A 22,075-nucleotide genomic window follows, 5' to 3' on the forward strand; every position below is an offset into this window, starting at 1 on the left:
TAGGAGGACAAATCTAAGACTAGTCTACACCCAACATGGTGTTCAAAACATATCTAAACTCGTGATTTCAAAAAGTAGCATAAATACATTAAATGTACACAAATATTCAAAATCATTCTCAGTGAAAGTAATGAAGGTCCTAGTAAAGAAGTCTCCCCTTAGAAAAGGAAATACTTATGAAAGGAAACACCTAAGCAACTATTTTATGCAACTTAATTTACTGCATTCATCATTACAAGGAATTCTCTTGGATTTGATTCTCCATCTCCAATTGAATTTGTAGTCTCACAATACACATGATAATCATGGGGCAGTTATGCACAATAGATTGTCTTTGTTAGAAGCTCATCAAAAGCTAAGCTCTTTCCACACAATCTCAAGCTTTGTGAATGTTGATGAATAAATGACCCTTATTTTCTATATGTTTGGCAAAATAAAAATTCTTAATTGAAAATATTTCTAAATTTTAATAAGAGATTAAAGAACATCAACTTATTTCTTTATCTTATTGTATGTTTTTATACACCTTAAAATTGAATTATTTTTTCCAAAATAATATCTCCATCTTAAATCAAAATAAAATAAAAATTAACAATTACTCATTCTTTAAAAGTACTTATTATTGTGTTTGGTTCTATTACAATAAGATACTGAATAAATAATGCAAAAAATTATTCCCAACCCTCTTGAAAGTAGCACCCATGTATAGATATTTTTCCAAAATTTGCATTGATTCAAATACTCCAAAAAAAATATTAAGGAACTCGTTGGCCTTTGACAAATGGAGCCACAATTCAATACTGAACTCTAGTGTTACCTTGCCCATGTGTCATTAAAGGGACGAAATTATGAATTTACCAAATATTTAGGGGAACGATCCCTCGATTAAATTTAGCATTTGAAGTTTGTAAGGAATAGGATGAGTTATTATGAGTCAAATGTTTGAGGAGCCCAATCCAAGTATACGAAAAGTGCAAATATATCTTCTCTATTTTTTGCAAGGAATTTAAATCTATAAATAGATTCTATTTTTGTTTACATGGTCATAAATTAAGTTTTCCAAACATTCTTATTCTATACATTATCGAAAGGTTATCAAGTTGAAGTCATACATTTTACATGATATTTTTTATGATCTAATTTACTACTTAATTGGAAGAGATTTATGTTATTCAATTTGAAAATCTAAAATTTGAGAATTTATTATAAACTATAAGTAGATGTCTTTATGGTTGTCTTATTTAATGCTTTTTCTTCACATTCTTGATAATTCAATTTATCTCTAATTAGAAGAGAGATAATATTGACCATTAAAATCTTAATTTTGAAAACTTCTTCCAAACTATAGGTAGATGTCTTGATATTGCCTCATTTCATTGAACAACTTCTAAAGATTCAAAACCTTCATATAGAGAGCCCTCATTGTTGGAACATATTTGTAATTCTAGGATTTGCAATGTGAGGTGAAAACAAACAAGAATGCAAGTTTTTATTCAAATGAAAAAACCTTCAATAAAGCTAACAATGAAGTTAAAAATAAATAAAATCATAAATACTAAAAACAAGTGTTACGAAAAACTTTGATGTGACTTGATCTACTCCAATGATGGTTGTTATGTGGATGCTATTTTCTTGGAGATTACTTGTTTTGACAACACGCAACTAAGCTCAAAGTGTGATGGATGGAAATAGATGAGAATGTGCCTCTATTTATAGATTTTTGGGAGAGGTAATGGATGATTGAGATGTGGGAGGACCAATAACAGGATTTCCTTAGGATCATGGAGAGAATGTAGGGTCGAGCTAGAGGCTCTTTGAATGTTAAGAGATATGATACATTTAGTAAATTTAATGTGGTTGCAACCATGAGGAATATAAAGGATAAGTGTGTCTACAAACTCTTTATTTTTGGAATTGGTGGAAAGAATATTGGAATTATGTGGATAAGTGTTCTTAGGTGTCCTTTATTCTTAGGATTAGTGGAGGAAATATAGCCATAATTAAACAATAATATTTAATTATATTTAGCCATATGTGAGGTAAAGGATAGGTGTAAATAGCAATAATTTTTAAGAGGAGATAAAAATGGAATTGATTAAATAATAAGATTATTTAATTAAGTAGGAGATATTAGGTGAAAGGGATTTGTCTAGATGACATGTTTGGTCAATTAGGACAAAAGTACATTAAGGAAATATTTAGGTTTATACAACACTATAAAGAGAAGTTGGGGGGAGAAGATCTGCTAGGCTTGATAAGGCTTGTTGTAATGGAGGGAATTTGCCACCTCAAGGATGATGTGCCCTTGAGGACAAATTGTCCTTCTGGTTACCTCTGCGAAGTGGCGCTAAGATGAGCCGGGGGATAAAATAATAAACCAAGGCAATTGCCCATGATCCGGGACTCACAGACGGCTCTATCAAGCCTCTGTCTCGAGGACGAGCACACGGAGCTGGTATACCAATGCGACGCGTTGTCGTCATGTACGGACGAAGTACAAAGCGCATACGGAAAGTTTTGAATACGTGGACAATATAATGACACACAAAAAACTAATGAAGGAAGCTAAAAGTTGCGAGATGCGAAATGATTGAAATAAAACAAAGGAAAGGAGAAAGATGAAAACACTCACAATTGGTCCACGATTGAAGCCTCCCGCTAAATGATGATCCTCACACCTTCGTGAACCTACACTCGAGCAAGAAGGGAAAATGTTGGGGTTGTGTTTTGGAGCCTGCCTAAGTCAGGCCCCCGATTTGGTGTTTCCACCTCCACAGACAACCCAAGAAGTCATGAGAATAATAATATGATAAAGATAATTGAAAGGATGCAACAAAAAATTGATAAAAGGTATTCGAAAATGGAAGAAAAAGGTTAAGGAAAATCCCCTTTTACAAACAATTGTTGGAAATGCTGGTGTAGTGTGCTTGAGATGTTGCAACAATGGTGGTGTTGATGGAATGTTGTCCAAAGTGGTCTCCAAGAGCTTAACCTACAAGAAGATTGCCAAACTTGCCCAAAGAATCCCTTAAAAAACGCCTCCAAAGTGAAAGATAAAGGCCGAGGAAGGAATTCGAATGTCAGTGGGTGCATGCAGAGGTGTTACGATTCCTTCCAGGCATAAGTGTAACACTCGAATGACCACCTGCAAATTGTCAGATTCGTGGGATGCTAGCGCGATGTGCGAACGTCTCCGCGCCGCACCTATGTCCCTGAAGGTGACAGGTTGGCGGAGTTGGTAATGCTTAGGCCAGAGCTAACATGGATGGTTTGAGTGGACAAAAGGACACAATGGTAGATCCTGACCTCCGATGACATGGAGGAAAAGTGTCATTTGTCTCATTAATTACAAGGGATATATTTTTTATGTTACACTCGTGCTATTAGAAATGAAATTTATTCTGATAAAAAAGGTAAGAATGTGAAGCTTGATATTGAAGGGGAGCATAATGAGGAAAAAACTAAATATGAGGAAATGTAAGACTTTTTACTGTAATAGGATGTTAAGGAAGAAGAATAATAAGATGAAATGGAGGAACATGAAGATGATGTGGATGAGTAGGAAGTTGAGGAGGAAATTTAGGAAGAAGATGAGGAAGAGAATGAAGATGACAAGGAAGATAATATGGTTTTATCTCTTGAAAATGAGCTTATGGATTATGATTCTGGAAAAGAGGACTTTGAGTCCATAGAGGAAAACTCAAAGAATGCATAGGAATGTGGAGGAAAACCAAAGGGATGAAAAAAATGAAAAAGTTAAGTAAGATGAACAATTGAACATCAAGTTGACTCTCTAGATTCTCTTAATGTGGAAATTGTTGTCCTCAAAAACATAATGGAGGCTATGAAAGGGAAATTACAAGAATAGAATGAATGTAAAAGATGTAATAACAAATGGAAAAAAGATATATTAAACCATTAATCAATATTGGGGCAGAGTCAAGAATATGAAAAATTATTTCTGTAATCTTGTAAAAATCATTGATGGAATTATGAGAAAGCCATCATGGGTACAATTATTGGGCACTCAAGGATCAATAAATATAAGAAAAAGGTAGTACAAGTCTTAAGAAATTGTTGGAGAAAAAAAAATGAGAGGACTCAATGGACTCCTTAACTAATAACTAGAATTACATCAACTAGATTATTTCGCAACTACTAAGTTGTTTTAGTTTTTGTATGCTCAATAGTGCTTTTTTTTCTCAATTTGTTGGGTTAATGTTGGCTAGGGTGTCAGTCTTATTATTTTTGTGCTCCATTTTTATGCTTAGCTAAACTTTTTGTGTACGGTTCAAGGCCCTTCCCTACTTGTAATATCAAAATCATTAATTTTTGTCCATTTTTATCAAATATCATCATCTACATAATGAACTTGATTACACAACCTAGTTAATAGTTGTATTGAAATGGTATGAAAATCAAATTTGTATATATTGTACAACACACAAGGTGTATTAAAATTTAAGAAATGACCCTCACTTAAGGGTGTGCCCTTATTACTTAGATGTCTCATTTTTTAATGCGTGCATGTTTATTCACTAAGTTAAGGACACACATGTCTTGCTATGTTGTCCCACACCTTAGAATCCACATATAAATAATTTAATCACATAAATTAAGTGGAATATGACTAAGAAGGTATTGTGATAACACTACTTAACGAGCTACACTTTATGATTTAAAGGGATGAAATGGATCTCAATTAATTGAATCCAAATTTGATTGGTAATCATGATGCATTAATTTACTTGGTAATAAGTAGTTAATTTAGAAGTAATAAATACTACTAAATTAATCAATTTTTTGTTTTGAGTACTAAATACGTTAATGGTGTTACAATGCATGGAAAGTGAAACAAAGAAAAATGGAACATTACATACTAAGTGTTCAATGTTTACACTTTTGTTCACTAAAAATTGCCTTATTTGGTTATTTTTGATACAATAATATAGTTGAATTGAAGCTCTCATTTGGGTTTCATTTGGGTTGTGGTTGAGTAAAAATTTGACAATTAAAGATTTGTCTACCTTTAATGTTATGTGCTCCAATGTTTTGTGGGCATACATTCAGATATGTTTTTTGTGTTTCCAATTCACTTTTCTTAATTTTTAATTCAAAGACTGATAAACACAATTTAAATGGCTTGGGTTCTTCATTTTTTTGTAACAAAGAAAAATGAATCCTTGTAGAATAATTTTAAATAAAATCTTTGAAAGTAGTATTGAGGAGGGTTATTGATGGTTATTCAATCTATAAATGATAACATTTTGTTTTTATTCTATTTAGTTTATATTATATATGGGGAAATTTAAATTAGAGTTGTATCTACATTCAATTTGACATACATGAAAGAAAATTTATTTCAAATTTTACAAATTTTATTATTTTAATAAAAAATCAAATTTATCTTGGCTTTTTATCCTCATCTTGACTATCTTATTTTTAAAAAATGTGTATATAGTTTGAGTAAATTAAATTTTGAGTGGTGCCATTTCTTAGGCTTGAGGGATTATATATTTGTGTTTTGATTCTTCCTATATGGTCCTTTTATGCAAAAATGGGCTAATTCAACAACTTTCTATTCTATTTCACATAGGATCAAAAGTTGTTTGTATAAATTTAAGTTATAATATATGTATAATAATTGATGTAGGAGCATCTTTAGTGTCAAGTAATCTTGGATCACAAAAAAATATATCTTATGTTTTTAGTTCTTTCAACATATTGCCTTGCATCTATTTTTGGTTGGTATGTGGTGACTAATCGTGATGTCAAGCTTAAATTTTGGTGAATTTGTCAGTTGCATTTTCCCCCCAAATCAATTGCAATGGAGTATTGGGGGCAGAGCCTCTCCTGTGGGGCCTGGGAGTAGAGCCCATGGTAGGGGTCTAGAGGGAACACACCCAACTAGGGACTAGAGGCAAAGCCCCCAATACAAAAATTACCCATTATTTAAATAAAGGAGTCAGTTGTTATTTTGGTATGTAAAATGACCTTTGTAACCATAAAATTGTCTTGATAAATAACTGTTTGTAGAATGTAAAAAGCCTTGAGATTGTAATTTGTTTCTTTACTGGATAATAGAAAAAATAGGATGACTATTTCTCAATTGATGTAGCCTACATTGGGTGAACCATATTAAATCAGTGTGTTATTGTGAGTTGTTTATTTATTTATTCAACATTGTATTTAGTATTGTTTATTGATCTAATCCACCTAAACCCTAACATTTGGTATTAGAGCCATGTATTTCAATCACTTGGTGGGAGATTTTAGATATGAGTGAGAGAAATGACAAATGAAGCCAAGTTTAAGGTTGAAAAGTTAAATGACCAAAAATACCACTTATGGAAGATGCAAATGGAAGACTATCTATATCTAAAAGATATTTTCTTACTATTAGGTGGAAAAGAAAATAAGTTGATAATTATGATAGATCAAGAATGGGAGATTATCGATAGAAAGACATTAGGAACCATACGAATATGCTTGGCATCGTTGGTGGCTTTCAATATATATAAAAAAATGATGGACCTAATGTTGGAATTAGACAAATTGTATGAAAAATCCTCAACTTCTAACAAGGTATTTCTTATGAAACATTTATTTAATATGAAGATGTTAGAAGGTGGTTTTGTTGTTGATCAGTTAAATGAGAACTTTAATACAGTCACTAGTTAGTTAAGTTATATAAAAGTAACCTTTGATGACGAGATTAGTGTTCTGTTGATGTTGTGCTTATTGCTAGAAAGCTAGAATAGCTTGGTCATGGTTGTAAGTGATTTTGTCTCTAGTTTAAACACTTCAAAGTTTGATAATTATGTTGGTTTATCCTTAGTGAGTAAATGCAATTGAAAAGAACAAGTGAGGCATTAGGTAATGCTTTGATTGTGGAGAATAGGGGACAACAAAAGGAGAGAAAACAAATAGCCCAACAGATCGTGGGAAACCTAAGAAGGGAAGATCGAAATCTAGAGTAAGGTTGGAGTGTTGATAATGTGGGAAGAAAGGAAACCTGAAGAAAAGTTGTTGGTCCTAAAAGGAAAAACAAGGAGATGGACTCCAAGAAAATAACAAGGAAGAAAATGTAGTAGGTAATATGTTGCAAGATTCTTTAATTTTTTATTTAGATAATATTATTGATTCTTGGGTGTTAGGCTCGAGGGATTCATTTCATGCTACACCACATAGGAAATATTTTTAAACTATTTTCAAGGTGATTTTGGACAAGTTTATTTGGGTGATGATGAACCATGCAAAATTGTCAGAAGGGGAAAGATACAAATAGAATTACCAAATGAAAATAAATGGTTATTGAAAGAAGTGATGCATGTTCTTGATTTGAGAAGAATTTGATTTTAGTAGGACAACTAGGGAGTGACGGCCGCATGATTACATTTATAGTGGGATGGTTACAATTCATTTTCCCCGATTTTATCTAATAATTTTATGTAGAGGTATCTCTAGGAGCACCTGATGGTAATTATCTATGTAAGATGGATTCTCAAAGGATAATTTTGGGCACTAGTCATCCTCATCCTTTTGTGTGAGTGTTGTGTTATGAGTCTTGTGAATCTATCTTGTGGTAATAATGTGTTGATAATGTTGTTTTGGCTATTTTGATGAGAAACCAAGTATTAGAGAATAACAATTAAAGAGGGGATTTAATGTTTTCTTAAACACTATGGGTATGATATGCTGATGGCATGATGTGATGTATGGCTTCTTGTTAAGGATCAAGTTTACATGAGACATTTTTTGACAATGAATGATATTTTTTTAATTATTGAGTTTGTTAGTGATAACCTAATGGTCTTGTGTAGTTAAAACCATATTGGGTGTGACTTGTTCCCCTTTTTTGTTGTTAAATATTTGTAGGCTATATTGGGGTCTTGTACTATATGTTGTGTGTATAATAACCTAAGAAGAATTTCTTGTCACTCTTTATTATGTGTAAATGCCCTTGTCAGTGTTTATTTAGTGATGTTGTTCTAGTAGGCAATGTTGTGATACTCTTACTACTTACTAAGGGAGAAGTTTGACCTTGTCACCTTGTATATTATCTCAAGGGGTGGGCACTTTATGACCTTACTAACTTCTAGGAGGAATTTTTTTCATAGTGGGGGAGGATATGAGGCCCCACCCATAGTTGGATATTGATACTTCATATTTTAATGCTACTTGAGATACTTTACTCGATTATACTATTATAGGCATTTGTCTTATTATTAGATCTTGATTATGACTATTTTGCATGTGTAAAATAATCTAGTCATGTTTCTATAATCTTATATACATAAGAAAAAAAATGAAAATGCAAGATGACTTAGTTGATTTGTATTGTTAACCTCAGATGAGCAAATATTTTCTTTCAAGTGATAGAGTATATTAATTTGTGTGTGTGTGTGTGTGTGTGTGTGTGTGTGTGTGTGTGTGTGTGTGTGTGTGTGTGTGTGTGTGTTGGTAGGGAAGGACCAGAGACAAAGATGACTTGGGCTACCACACATGGTTTGTGGTATAGAAATAGAACTCTATCTGTAGAGTAATATCCCAACTTGGGAAGTGTATATAATGTCATTTTATTTGTTACTGAGAAGATATATAATAGATAAGAGCTATGATATGAGATATAGAGTGATAAATTGAGATCCATAATACTGGAGATTGATAATATAATACAATGATGTTGTTGTTTGTCTAGTTATCTATGTTATGATTTTGTTTATGAGTTACTGAGATATGAATGTTATAAATAGAAGAACAAATCATTTGTGAAGGGTGTCAATTTAGTCTAATGGAGTAATTGTGCAAAAAAGGGACTGCAACATCTGTCATATTTTAGATGTATCTTTTATATTAGTTCATGTTCATGTCTTTCATTGAAATTTTCATGTATGGTACTATAAAATAGTGAATCTCGTTAATAAATCTATGTATCTTTCTCAACAATTTCATCAAGGAGTAGTGAGTTTTCTTAGGAAGTGAGCCTTAAAATAATATTGCAAAACTTGTTCATTTATATTGTGAGGTAGCTCTCAAAATGGTTTTTCCCTCATTGGGTTTTCGATGTAAAATTGTTGGTGTCCTTGTGTTGATCATTGTACTACATGCTTTACTTTTAGTTCTTGTTTTTGCAAATGGTATTTATTGTTTAATCTAAAAATGGAATGGTTTTAAGTTTTTAAGTAAATTCTAATTTACCCCCCATCTAAACATTATGGTGTGTTCAACGTTCCTCTTCGCTATAGGAGATTTTTTCTACTAGTCACTTAGTTGTACATTGTCACAAATATCGCCATAGTTATGTGACATGATTAAAAAATTCTCTCCATGACCATCTAACTATGAGAGAATTTTGTAATATTGAAGATGATTCTAAGGATGAGGAATTCATTTTGAAATTTATTGTCATTTTTGTAATTCTATATGGTCCTATTGAGTAATGGAAATATTCAACTTTGTCTCTAGAGCCTGTTGTGGCCAGCAAGCATGAAGATTTGGCTATGGATACTGCCCCAATCTCTCTACCTTCTAAATCCTTGGTGGCTTGTCCTCTTGCATCCCCTTTCTCTATACCTTCAAAGGATGGTCTTTCTTGGATGGTTGTCCAAAGAGAAAGGTTTTCCTAATCATAATGACGTCTCTCAATCCTTGGTCAAGGGTGCTCATGGTGGTTAAAAGGCTCCAAGGGTGGTGTAGGTTCTATCTCTTTAGTTTGTCCTTCAGTTGTTTCTATAAGGTTTTCGTGAACCTACTTATTTTTTTATTTGCTATAAGTTGGCTATTGTTTGTCCATGTTTTATCTTTTACAAGCATTCTATCAATGGGTATCTGATCTTGACAAAATTTGTTTGTATAGGGTTTTGGGTCCCTTCATCACTAATAAAAAAAAAAAGTTTATAATAAATAAATATTTTAAAATATATTGAACATTATCTACAGAATAATTGGTGCTTTTTATTTTCCCCCTAAATTATGTAGGTTGATGAATATATTGTTTAAAAACTTCTCTACAATTTTCTATGTCTATGGTCATCTTTCAAAGCCTATCATTTTACAAATATACAACTCTCTTGATAGAGCTAAGGAAAATTTGATAATATAATGAATAGGCTTAAAAAATAATTGAAGCCTCTGGTTCTAAGGTGGCACCACACAAATCTATTGTTATAGGGTGGATTGATTTCCCTCCCAATGGGTTTATTGATAAAGGGCAGGGTTGGTCTAATCCTTACAAATTGGTCAAATATTTGGGTATCTCTTCTCATTTTCTCCATCTTTGAAGGGAATGTGGGATTGGTTATTTAAGAAGATTGAAAAGAAACATTTAAAGTGACAAACACATATGTTCTCACTGGCTGGCAGGGTGCAAGCGGTCCAAAAAGTGTTAGCTTCTCATGCTATTTACCACTCTTATGCTTGGCCATTTGTCAACTTCTAATTTAATAAGCTTCAAAATGTTATTAGGGAATTCTTGTGGTTTGATGGTAAGGGTTGTAAGAAGAGGCATAATGTCTCTTGGAACTTGTGTTAACTACCTAAAATGTAGGGTGGGCTAGGGTTGAAATACTTAAGGATGCAAGGCATGCCTTTGAGCTCGAAATGGATATTTAATGTCATCCAAGGAGATAAACCTTGGAAGACACTGGTGAGAAATAATCTTAGGTTGTCTAAGCCCAAGAAAGGAAAGATGTGGTCTCATATTAACATTCATGACACCCTTTTTGGCCAATTTGAAGTTAGGATTTATGGCTCTATGGTTTTCAAATCCCCATGGAAGGCATGGTCACTAGTGAGACACTTAGTTTGTGATTGGGCAATAGTTAAGCAATCCCCCCTATTATTTTTCTTTTGCAGATCTTTATGATAAGGTCTTGTGTCAAATGAGAAATTGCTTGCTTTGACTAAAAAACACACTGCAAAATTATGGGAATCTTATGGGATGAGTATTTTGTAATATATTTGATTTATGGAAAGCTTGGGACATGGGAGCAATTGCGTGATAATTTTGGCATTCCTCCTACTCATTAAAAGACACACACAGTGATTTGCAATATACTGGGGGACTAATTCTCTGGTAAAATGATAAGTGATAGTGATCTCATTGCTTCTATCAAATGGCAAGATGACACTAAATTAAAAATGGTATCTTAGTCAACAAGAGTTATAATATGCTAGTTGTCTCAAGAGACATATATGTGTGGCTTAATAAGGTTTGGAATTTGAATTGGTTAGACTCCAAGTGGCTTAAATCCTTAACCATTTGTGGCACAAACCTGCTAAACCTAAGAAGACCTATTTTAGATGGCTTCTTTGGCTAAAAAATCTTGTTGTAGATAATGTTTTACATGCTTATGGTTTGCCTACTAGAACTTGTGATGAATGTAATGTTCTTGAATTGTTTGAGCATATATTTTTTAAATGTAAGTTTGGCATAGATCTTTGGTCATTAATGTTTGGTTTACCTATTTCTTGGGATGATAATCATGGTTTTTCATGGTCTGAGATTTTGGTCGGTTATGTTGAGTTGTTTGATCACATTCTTAATATATTTTAGCTTGTGTTTACTAATGAGGTATTGTGGTTTTTATGGATAAGGAAGAATGAAGAGATTTTTCAGTCCAAAGGAAGGCACCTTACTGGGTTTAATAGTGAACTCACCTATTAAATAACATTTTGATAGGTTTTTTCTACTATGAAGATTTCGAAGGATAGGTTTATGATCCCGGTGAAAGAGGGCGTCATGCTACTATACAAAAAATATATTCAATCAACACACTTCTTCCCTCATGGAAAAAATAATTTGAATGTGGAAGAGGTGAAATTTCTCAACAAGTACCTGAAAGAGAAGTAGATCATTAAGGCTAATATTGAGTTGAGAAATAAAGGATGCTTGATACTAAAGGAGACCAAATGGGATGTGACTATTGATTTGGATATTGTGCCTCCGTTAGGAACTTATGAATGTGATCATGCTAAATGTAGCAACAATGTAATTAGGTCTTGGGAATAGGATAAATATTTGGTTAGTTATTATGGGTCCAATTAAGTTGAACATGTGTCATATTTTTTTTAATTTTTTGGTCTCTTGGTGATAAAGCTAAAAATTGGTTAGATAATTTATTTATTATGAGTCTAATTTAGTTGAACACATGTCATTTTTATTTTATTTTATATTTTAGTCTCTTGGTGATAAAGTTGAAAATTGGTTGGAGCATGGGCTCCTCATAATGTAATGTGTTTTGTGCATGATCATTAATATAAATAAATAAATCATTTTATTAGATCCTACCTTAGTCTATGGAAATATCAGAATGATCACTTTTTCATGAAATTAAATTTAGTTAAAAACGGGATATTACACTCCCTATTTGAAAAATACCTTAGACTATCAAAGTTTAAATTTTTTGTGCACATCAATCTTGTGGCTTTAGATAATTTTTGTGCAACTATGAATACATTTAATAATTCAAGAATCCCATTTGGTGAAACAAACACTTTGACTCTTTAGTTAATTAGATGATCTCTATTTATCATTGATTATTAAAGATTAATAATATTTAGCATTACCTTGGGAAAGTTGTTGAATTGCAAGTGTCGGATTCTCCTAGGTCATCTCCTTGATTGGGCCAACTTTACAATCACAAAAGTATCAAAGACAATAATCTGAATCAGTGTGGATATCCTAGAATGACTTTGATGTAGAATAGGTTCTTTTTAGTTGTCCAAATTGAAAGATTAAATGTTCCTAGAAGTGCCTAAAAATTTGAATGATTCCAAGGTGATCTGTGAATAGTATTTATGCTCAAACAAGTTTCTTTAAATACCAAAATATAACGAATGGTCAAACAACATGTATACTAAATAAGCTCCCAATAACTAATGTAAAAAGGAAAGAGTTGGAAATTTTGAATTTTAAAAATTTGGATTTCAAGTCAAATTCAAGCCATGTAGTATTACTCCCATACATCACTAAAATGACTTGAGACACATAACGAGTGGCATCAAGGTAGGGGATCAATATGTGTAAGTCTAGGTAAAAAATGAGGTGAATAAATGTAAGTGTAGATCTAGGATAAAAGTAAGTACTAATGTATGGGAGTGTGTGGAATGAGGAGTAAATGCATATGGATAGGTACTAGAGAAGTAGCCAAACTTAACACAAAAGTGTGTCATGCATATTTATATTTTTCATTCATACAAATAAGGGCAAAATTAATTGGAAATTGGCATGGGTATGAAAATTTTACCATTATAATGATTAGTCACACAAATTATATTTAATGAGTATTCCTTATAACAAGTAAAGTGTAAGTACAAACAATAGTCAAATAATAAACAACTTAAAAGGACTATTATCAATTAGTTTCATATGTGAAAGGGCTAGATAATGTAATGTTCACCTACATTAGGGTTAATTATTATGTTATAGCCTCTAAAAATATTTAAAATCTTTAAAACCCACCAAAATATAAAATGCTAAATACTTTAAAAATAACAAAACACATACAAGCCCCTAAAAACTCTAGAATTCTAAAAACAAAAAATCATAAAATGTTACAATTGAATTATATATATTTTTTTAAAAGAAAATTAAAATGACGAGTAAGCATGAATAGGGAGACATACTAAAAGTTGGAAAAAAAAAAATCTTGGAACCTTAAAATCATAAAAAATCTAATAGATACAACTAAATAACATCTAGATAGGGACATGTTTATCTTCTTATGTAGAATATTTTATAATGAATAAACATACATATGTTTTAAAAAGCATTAAAATTTATAAATGAAATTAAAATCTTAAAAACATAAAACAATTTAAAATCATAAATATCCAATAGTTACCTTTCTAAACACATTTTAATAGAATTAAAAAAATACATTTATTCCTAGCACCTTTAAAAATCTTAAGAACAAAAAAATTATATATCCTAAAATTTAAAAAATCTTAAAAAGATTAAAAAAATTATAAGGGCGAGGTCCTATGGAGGGGGTTTCAAGATCTATTTTCATGGAGCAAGAAGTCCCATGAAAGAAAAAAAATGTAATCATTTCTTGAAAAATAGCAACTCTTATTCTTTAGTACTACATATTTTGGGGTGGACTAGAAATTACTCCATGAGAATTTTTTTTGCCACTTGTCAAAGAAATGGAAGAAAAGTGATGTTTATTTATTAATTTTTTATTCTCAATCATTCTTCCTGAGACCACCAAGTTGCTAAGCTATATTACACTACAAAATTCATGATACCAAAGTGTTAAAAATTTTCTCAAAAAATTTAGAAAGCCCTCCTTCGTTTAAATATTACCCTAAATACAATTGGTTTGTACATCTAAATATATACATCTCCAACTCGCATGAAGGTGAAACCCTAGACTAGAACACTAGGGGAGAGGGACCAATAGTCGTTAGGGATAACTTCGTCAACATGTAGCCGTCACATGAAATATCGTAAGACCTCTGTTTTTTTTTAGGAATGTAACATGGGCACTTAACTATCTACAACTAAGGTTTGAAGTCGTAACTCATCATGCAAGTTGTCAAAATAACACGTCTAGTACGAAGGGTAAAAAAAATGACTTGTTAAAGATTCGACCAAAACTTAATCTAAAAATCCCTAGTTGTTAAATAAAAAAATATCATTTGTAATTAATATAATATCGTATTTTTATGTAAAATATAACTTATATGAAACTTAAATGGACCAAATACCTATTAGTAATCATAAATGCGTGTTATCTCTAACTTTTATATCCAACACTAAAGGACAAATAGTTGAACACAAAAACAACATATTATGATATAAAATAAAACTTATAGGAACACAAAGGGACCAATTGTTGAACACTTAATCTTTGGACAATCCCTCACATTTCATGGAGAAAAACAAGGTATTTATTGTGTTCACCTTTTATATTTGTGATAAGACAAATTACTAATATGAAATACTCCACTACATATACATTGCTACCCCAATAGTTGTACACATAAGAATAATATTTTTACACTATGATAACACTACTTGTTTAAGTGAGTATCTTATTTTATATATGACATACTTATAGTGGATAGCTCTGATATTTTATTTGAAACAAAAAATGATCTATTTCACTTGTTAATTAATGCATTTATGTCTTTTTAATATAACATTTATGGGTTCTCTTATGTTCAAGTATTGGTCTATTTTGATCAACATTTGGTAATTTTTTTATTTACATGTGGATTGTTTATTTACATTATATAGTATAAATATGTGGCAAGACTGGATATTATATGCACAATTGCTATAACGACTATTGGACCCCGTACAACTACTGGTCCCTCTCCCCTAGCATGTTTTGTTGGAGAGCAAAGTTGTCGTCTTGTGTTGCTTTGCCAGTGCTCAACCGACGTTTTGGTAGCTAGTGAAGTGCATACGATCCCTAAACCATGCTAGGAAAGGGCTAGAAAAAAAATGAGATTGAAGACAAAGGCTTGTCAAGTAGGAATTGATTCGACCTAGGGAAAGCTAGTCACCCCTCAAGCTGAGAAGAGAAATGGAGTTCCTTTTGATCCAACAAAGGATGGGTCAAAGCAACCTATTGATTTGGCAATGGTTGGAGTTGTAAATGTTTGGTTGGAGTTGTAAACGTTTCATCTTCTTTTTCCCCTGCAAATGCTAACAATAAAGACATTTCCATGGGAGGGGAGCATACAATGGAAACAGTAACTAATGAGGAGGCTAGTAAATCCTTTGAATTTTTACTTTCTAATGAAGTAATTGAATGCATTCAATATTGTCAACACAATTATGTTATTCTATTTTTCTTAAGAGACATACCGTCTAAAACTAATTTTTGCAAATGGGCTAAACTAAACTAGGAAAATAAGGGGTGGGAGATTAAGGCTTTGAGAGGGTTGGGGAATGGTTATGTGTATTGTAAATTCAAGTCTACTAAGCATGCTCAAGTTGTATTACAATATGGTTCCTAGATCATTTATGGGCAAGTTTGTTATCTTCAAGCTTGGACTCTAGATTTCCATCTTGAAGGGTCGTTTAAGTCATGTTACCCAATGTGGGTTGAGCTTCCCCACTTGAATTTGGCATTCAAACCTTTTCTTGAAGGACATAGTTTACTAGCTTGGAAGAGTAACTTGGTGTAAGAACAATGCAAACAAGTTCTGTAGCCTAAGGGTCCACCCAAGAGTATGTGTGGAAATGAACCTAAATAATCTACTTCCTGAGAACATCAAGTTAATCGAGCTTGGGTTCGAATTTTCTTAGCCTCTAGTTTATCTTAGAAATAAGCCTAATGCCTGTTTTTACTATCACCGAGATGTCTGTTTGATAAGAGATTGTCCTATTAGACAAAGTAGAGTTGTTCAACCTCAAGCTATTTCTACCACTAGCTCTCAATCATTACAAAACCCGTCTTAGCCTTCATTGCAACATAAGACCCCTACGATTTTACAATCACCAACTAATTGTTTGGATATCCCATGTACAAATAATAATTCTACCGTCTCCATGTTCCTTCATATAAGGAGGTTGTTGGGTTTGATGGATGGACAATAGTATGGAAAAGAAAAGAGCCCTCTCCATCTAATTTTATGGGAGCCGTTATTACTCAAAATGGTCCAAATTTTTCACAGCAGTATCCCTCCGCTGAGGTGCATCCTTCTACAAGATCTCAAGTTCAAAATTCTAGGTCTCCTCCTCCTTCAGAGGCAAAGATCAAGATATCCCCCAATTTTTACAAAAGAATAAAGTCCTAATCCTTTTGTTATTCTAGTTAATGTGAGACAAAGGTCGTTGAAGAGTTTGACAAGTGGTTGAATTATCGTAATTATATTGGGGTGGTTGATCCAATTCATAACAAGCATATTAGTCATGCCCATAACTAGTTCACATGGTCAAATTGTAGAATTGGAAATGAGAGGAATTTTAGTAGGTTGGATAAGTTTCATGTTTCTCCCAACTTGCAGCCTATTCAATAGCCTTCGAACATTTTGGTTAAAGTTGACTATTCTACTACTCTTTCAGATTATTTTCCCATCCTATGCTCTATTTCTGGGTCTAGTTCTGGTAGTAAAGAAGCCCATTTACCTTACAAGCTCAATGTTTCCCATTTAAAAAATCCCCCATGTGTTGTTGTGCTTATTGGCATTTGGAACTCCTTACCCAAGCCTCAAGAAAGAGAATCTTATAGAGATTGATGGCATCATGCTATTTCTCAATGTGTCAGGTTCCTTCAAGGATTTGAAAGAAGACTATCTTGACAAAGAAAACGTAAGGAGAAATCCCTTCATGAAAAATTAGAACATTCTAGAAAATTGCTTCTTTCCAATCCAAATAATACCAGCATTTAGTCCTCTATTACTTCTATTGGAGCTCAACTCTGCAAACTTGACATGTATAAGGGTCAAGGAGCTAGATTAAGATCTAGATTACACAGGATTAAAGAAGATAATTGAGGTTCCACGTATTTCTTCCAATTTTTAAAAACTACAAACATTGGAGCAATACATGATGAGTCTGTTCCCATTATACAAAATCATATGAGATTAAGACGTTTAATAATTTCTACGAGAAATTTTTTTGTGAAGTCCCTAATTGGCTTGATGCCAACTTACCTTGGAAGAATACATTCAAGATATCATTCCCAAAAAGGTGGATTCTGAGTATAGTCGATTTTATTGATCATGAGTTATCTATTGAAGATCTTGAACATGTTGTCTTCTCTATGCCCCCTTACAAAAGTCTTGGTTTTGATGGGCACTAAGTTGAATTCTATCAAACGATGTGCCCATACATTAAGGAGGACTTCAATTATTTTTTATACATGGAGGCTTTGGAGCAAGGTTCTTTAGGGCCTTTTATTAATAAAGGTTTAATTAAGTTTCTCTCGAAAGGGAGAAATGAAGACTCTCTCTAGATGGCATCTGATTACTTTACTTAACACCTCTTATAAAATCATTGCTAAAGCATTAGCATTATGCATACAATTGGTAGTGAAAGGTATAGTTAGAGCCAAAAAAACAGGTTTCCTTGGTGGTAGGTTTATCCTCAATAATCTAATGTTGACATGGGAGACCAGTGAGTGGGCTCAGTGATTAGGCCAAAATGCATTGTTGGTCAAAATGGATTTTGACAAAGCTTACAATAGAATGAGTTGGAGATTTATCTTAAAGATGTTCCAATAGTTGGGCTTTGGTCCTAAGTTGTGCAAACATGTTAAGATGCTTTTCCAAGATGCCAATGCTTAGTTAGTTATTATTAATACTTTGATTTATCCATTTTTACACTAAACTAGTTAGTTAATAATAATTCTCAGTTAGTCATTAATAATTCTTCTACTTGCTCTTGCCTTCCCAAGACATGCTTTTTATCCTTTGAAGAAGGGGATTCACCATTTCGGTGATATTTGAGATTGTAATTTGCCTGAGTGGGTTGCTTGGCAACAGATTAATGGTGCTTTTAGTTCAAAAACTTAGATTAAAGGGTTCATTGTCTTTGTGAGATCCTTGGTTACAATGGAGCTTATAATGAAGCTATGCACCCTTTTGCATTGTGATTTTTCTAAAGATTGGGTATGGTTGTCTAAATTTCATTTTTCAAGTTTCCCTCTTAAAAAGTTCTATTTGAATCTCCTTCCAAAGTTTATCTCTTAAGCCTAGACTAAACCAGAAATGGAGTTGTAGATTTCAAGAAAAAACTTGGTGGAAGTTGAATTCTCAAATATGAAAATCTAAGGTTGAGGCTAACACTCAAGTTTTATCTTGGAGGATACTTCATCATAAGCTACCTGTAGGTGATAAGTTGAAGCATATGCCATTTCATGTAGTCAAATGTCCCTTTTTTCAGTAGGTTGAAAAATTAAAACATGTTTTCTAAGGTTGTTTTTTTTGGCTAAAAAGAAATGGAATGTAATTTTTATTAATTTTCTAATTATATTTGTCGTTCTTTGAGTTGGAAAGAGGCAATTTTGGGTATTGGTCTTGATAATGATATTGTGGTTGGTTCAGTAAGACAAGTTATTTTGTTAAATAAAAAGCAGATGTTTGACAATGTTTTCTCATGGCAAAAATTCAAAGGCTTTAATCTCAAGATTGTTGTTTTGTGCTTTCAGCTACAAGGGGCAAGCAAAACTTATAAGGAAGTCAGCTGGTGGTTGGACAATATTAAATTGATTGTTCAATATCGTAAAGATGACAGTTTTTGGTCCAAACAGCTTAAAATATTGTTCAAATTTAGACTGTAACAACAGTTACGTATTTTTTTTTTTTAAAGCAAGTGTAGTTCTTTATTCTGCTTCTTTAGTAATGGTGGACAAATTTGGTTGTATTCATTTCTTGTATTGCCTTTGTGCTGTTGTTTGAACAACTTCTCTTATATATTTCTTTTGGACAGCTATAACTATTGCTTATTTGTATAATTTTATATTTTTTAAAAAATAAAATAAAAAATTGATCTATTGAAAAGCTCCCCACACCCAAATTAAAATAGATATAAACTGATTCCGTCTGCATAGAGATACATCTTTAATCTTTAGAGTAAATTAAAGTAATGAATAAGCATATTCCATAACCTTCTTGACTAAATTCCCACGGAGAGGAGGACCAAAATTACTTATGATCAAACCTAAGCCAATGTCTCCATTTCAAATTGTGTGCTGCACCTACCACTGGTTTACGCTAACAGCAATTGGAGAAGCTTCGCAATAAAAAAGAGAAGTAGAAGTGTAGAGAATTTGTTTGAGAGAGATAAATATGGATGGCAAATCGAGACTGACAGGTAGAAGCAGTGCAGAGGATGTTGAATGCCGTGATGAATTGATTACTGAGATACTTACTAGGGTTTCAACAAAAGATTTGCTTAAGATGTCCACAGTGGTAAAGAGATGGCGCAACCTCATTTTTGAGCCAGATTTTGCTCACACCCATTATAAGAACTGTCATCAAGAATCAATTTTCATTTACATCGAGCAATTACCAGTGCCACGACGTGTGGTTAGCTTTCAATTCCGCACCCACAAAACCCAATCGGGTAACCTTTCACGTGTTTCTCTTTCTTTGGAGAGAATAGATAGTTTTTTTTTTAATAGGAGTACACGTCTACTTGCTTCATCGAATGGGTTGATGTGTTTCTGTACATTTGTGACACCGGAGAAGATCCTAGAGTTTTTAGTGTACAACCCCGTGACAAAGATTTTGAAAATTTTGCCACTGCCTCCTTTCATAGATAAGCGGAGCATGACTTTCCCATTTATAATTGGCATTTGTCCTCTGCAGAGCACTGGAAAATTGGTGATAGGAGGCTTCTCTCTCGATGAGGACGACACATATACCCTGGTATTTGATTCTCAATCAGATTCGTGGTATAAGGGTCCACCTGTGGCTTTATTTTACGATAATAACAAACCTAGAAATTCTTCTCGGCATACAGTCTTTTTAAATGGTGTTATTTATTTCCTTGTTAGAACCCCAAGCATAGATGTTCAGGAAGGGCAAGGATCTAGAGATGTGGATGCCTTATTTAGAGATGAAGATGGTCTTTTTTACAAGATTATAGGTTATGACGTGAATCAAGACCAGTGGTGTTTTTCTGTTTTCATTCCTACCTCGGTAAGTTATCCATATTGCCTCTTTGAATGGAAGGGAAAACTATTCATCTTAGCATCTAATTCTACCCACGAGGAAAACCTATTTGTACTGGCAGCAAGTTCCGCCCAAGACCGCAAACGGAAAATTAGGTATGGCTGCGATGAGGGTGATGGGCATTTTGTGTTCTGGATATTGGATACCGAACAAAATCTTTGGACACGAGATCGGGAGTTGGATTTATCACATGAGATTCACAATTCCTGGGAGGTATTTGCCAGCGGTGGTGTGGTATGGTTTGCAAAAGGTTACAATTCTGTAATAGTTTACCATATGAAGACCAGACACTGCTCAACTCATCGACTAGGTGACGGTCCTTCTTGGCAGAAGCTTAAACATATTCCATGTGTAGCTTTTGAGCCTACTCTTTTGTCATTCTGAAACTTTTGTGAATTTGGGAGCCTGGTAACAACTTTGGTGCTGTATGCATTCAAGAAATATTATTTTTCTTTGTGACAAATAGCCTTTTTATAATTAGTGTACTTGAAAAACACTTTTGAGCCCAGTTGCTGGTTGTCTGATTCAGTTGAATGCAATTGTGAATTGTAAGCACTGTCAAAGTGTAGCAGAGCCAGCTCCTCCTGGATTGGTTGTCTATTTTTGTACCATTCACACATGGTCTGCATTGCTATTTTTGTGTTTTATGAAATCCTTCGTCTCTGCGGCACAAATTTGGGCTTATGCAGAAGATAGCAAAATTTGTAATCAAAATTTCTGTATAGTGCTGATAAAGTTTAATAGTTCTTCTGTGTTTATTTGCAGCAACAAAAAAAATGCATGTAGCCTGTAGGCTTTAATATTTAGTTGAAACTCCTAAAATATGACGTTCATCAGATATGACAAAACTCTCTGGGATTTCTCTTTTCAATTCGTTATAATTTATATTCATATAACTTACAGATATAAAATTGGTCGAAACCTCTATTTTGAGGCGTAAGTGATCTTTCTTGATAAAACCCCTATTTCATTCTGTTCTTAATTGTTCAGTTCCATTAGTTGATTATTTTCTATGAATTACATTTTACATTGTAAGTAATGGTTTGTTTACATTGCGTTATTCACTTGTTTTTACTTTGCAAATAATTCTGGAAGCCACTACAATTCGAAATGGAACGAACTGCACTTGTGACTGTTAATGCATTGCTCAAAGTATTTAGTTACAAATTGGGGCTGTAACCAATAGTGATGATTCTGCTGGAAAGAACATTGACTGTTCTTCCTTTAAATACAAATTGTAGAAAGAAGATATACTAGATTAGAGAAGACTAATGGCTTTACAATTGTGTTATTTCAAACTCTCAAAGCCTCCCAGTTCAAAACTATCCCTAAGACTGAAAGATTGAAAGTGTCTAAAGTTTTGACTGCAAAGCTAGTGTAGTCTCTTAATCTATATTATGTGTTAGTGTTATTGATGCTCTTGGGCTTTCTGCTC

General features: G+C 32.9%; 1 protein-coding gene across 1 annotated transcript; it reads left to right on the top strand.

Annotated features, from left to right (window-relative positions):
- The first annotated feature begins 19,525 nt into the window (after window positions 1-19,525).
- Window positions 19,526-21,396, top strand: LOC131044678 (F-box/kelch-repeat protein At5g43190). Its single transcript, XM_057978054.2, has one exon. It carries the CDS (start codon window positions 19,753-19,755, stop codon window positions 21,022-21,024), a length of 1,272 nt encoding a protein of 423 aa, XP_057834037.2. The 5' UTR covers window positions 19,526-19,752; the 3' UTR covers window positions 21,025-21,396.
- Window positions 21,397-22,075: the final 679 nt, after the last annotated feature.

This window comes from Cryptomeria japonica, chromosome 1 (assembly GCF_030272615.1).
Source record: "Cryptomeria japonica chromosome 1, Sugi_1.0, whole genome shotgun sequence".
Taxonomy (NCBI): domain Eukaryota; kingdom Viridiplantae; phylum Streptophyta; class Pinopsida; order Cupressales; family Cupressaceae; genus Cryptomeria; species Cryptomeria japonica.

Bases quoted from the DNA above. Each gene is read 5' to 3' on its own strand.
- LOC131044678 (XM_057978054.2), top strand. From the start codon at position 19,753: ATGGATGGCAAATCGAGACTGACAGGTAGAAGCAGTGCAGAGGATGTT.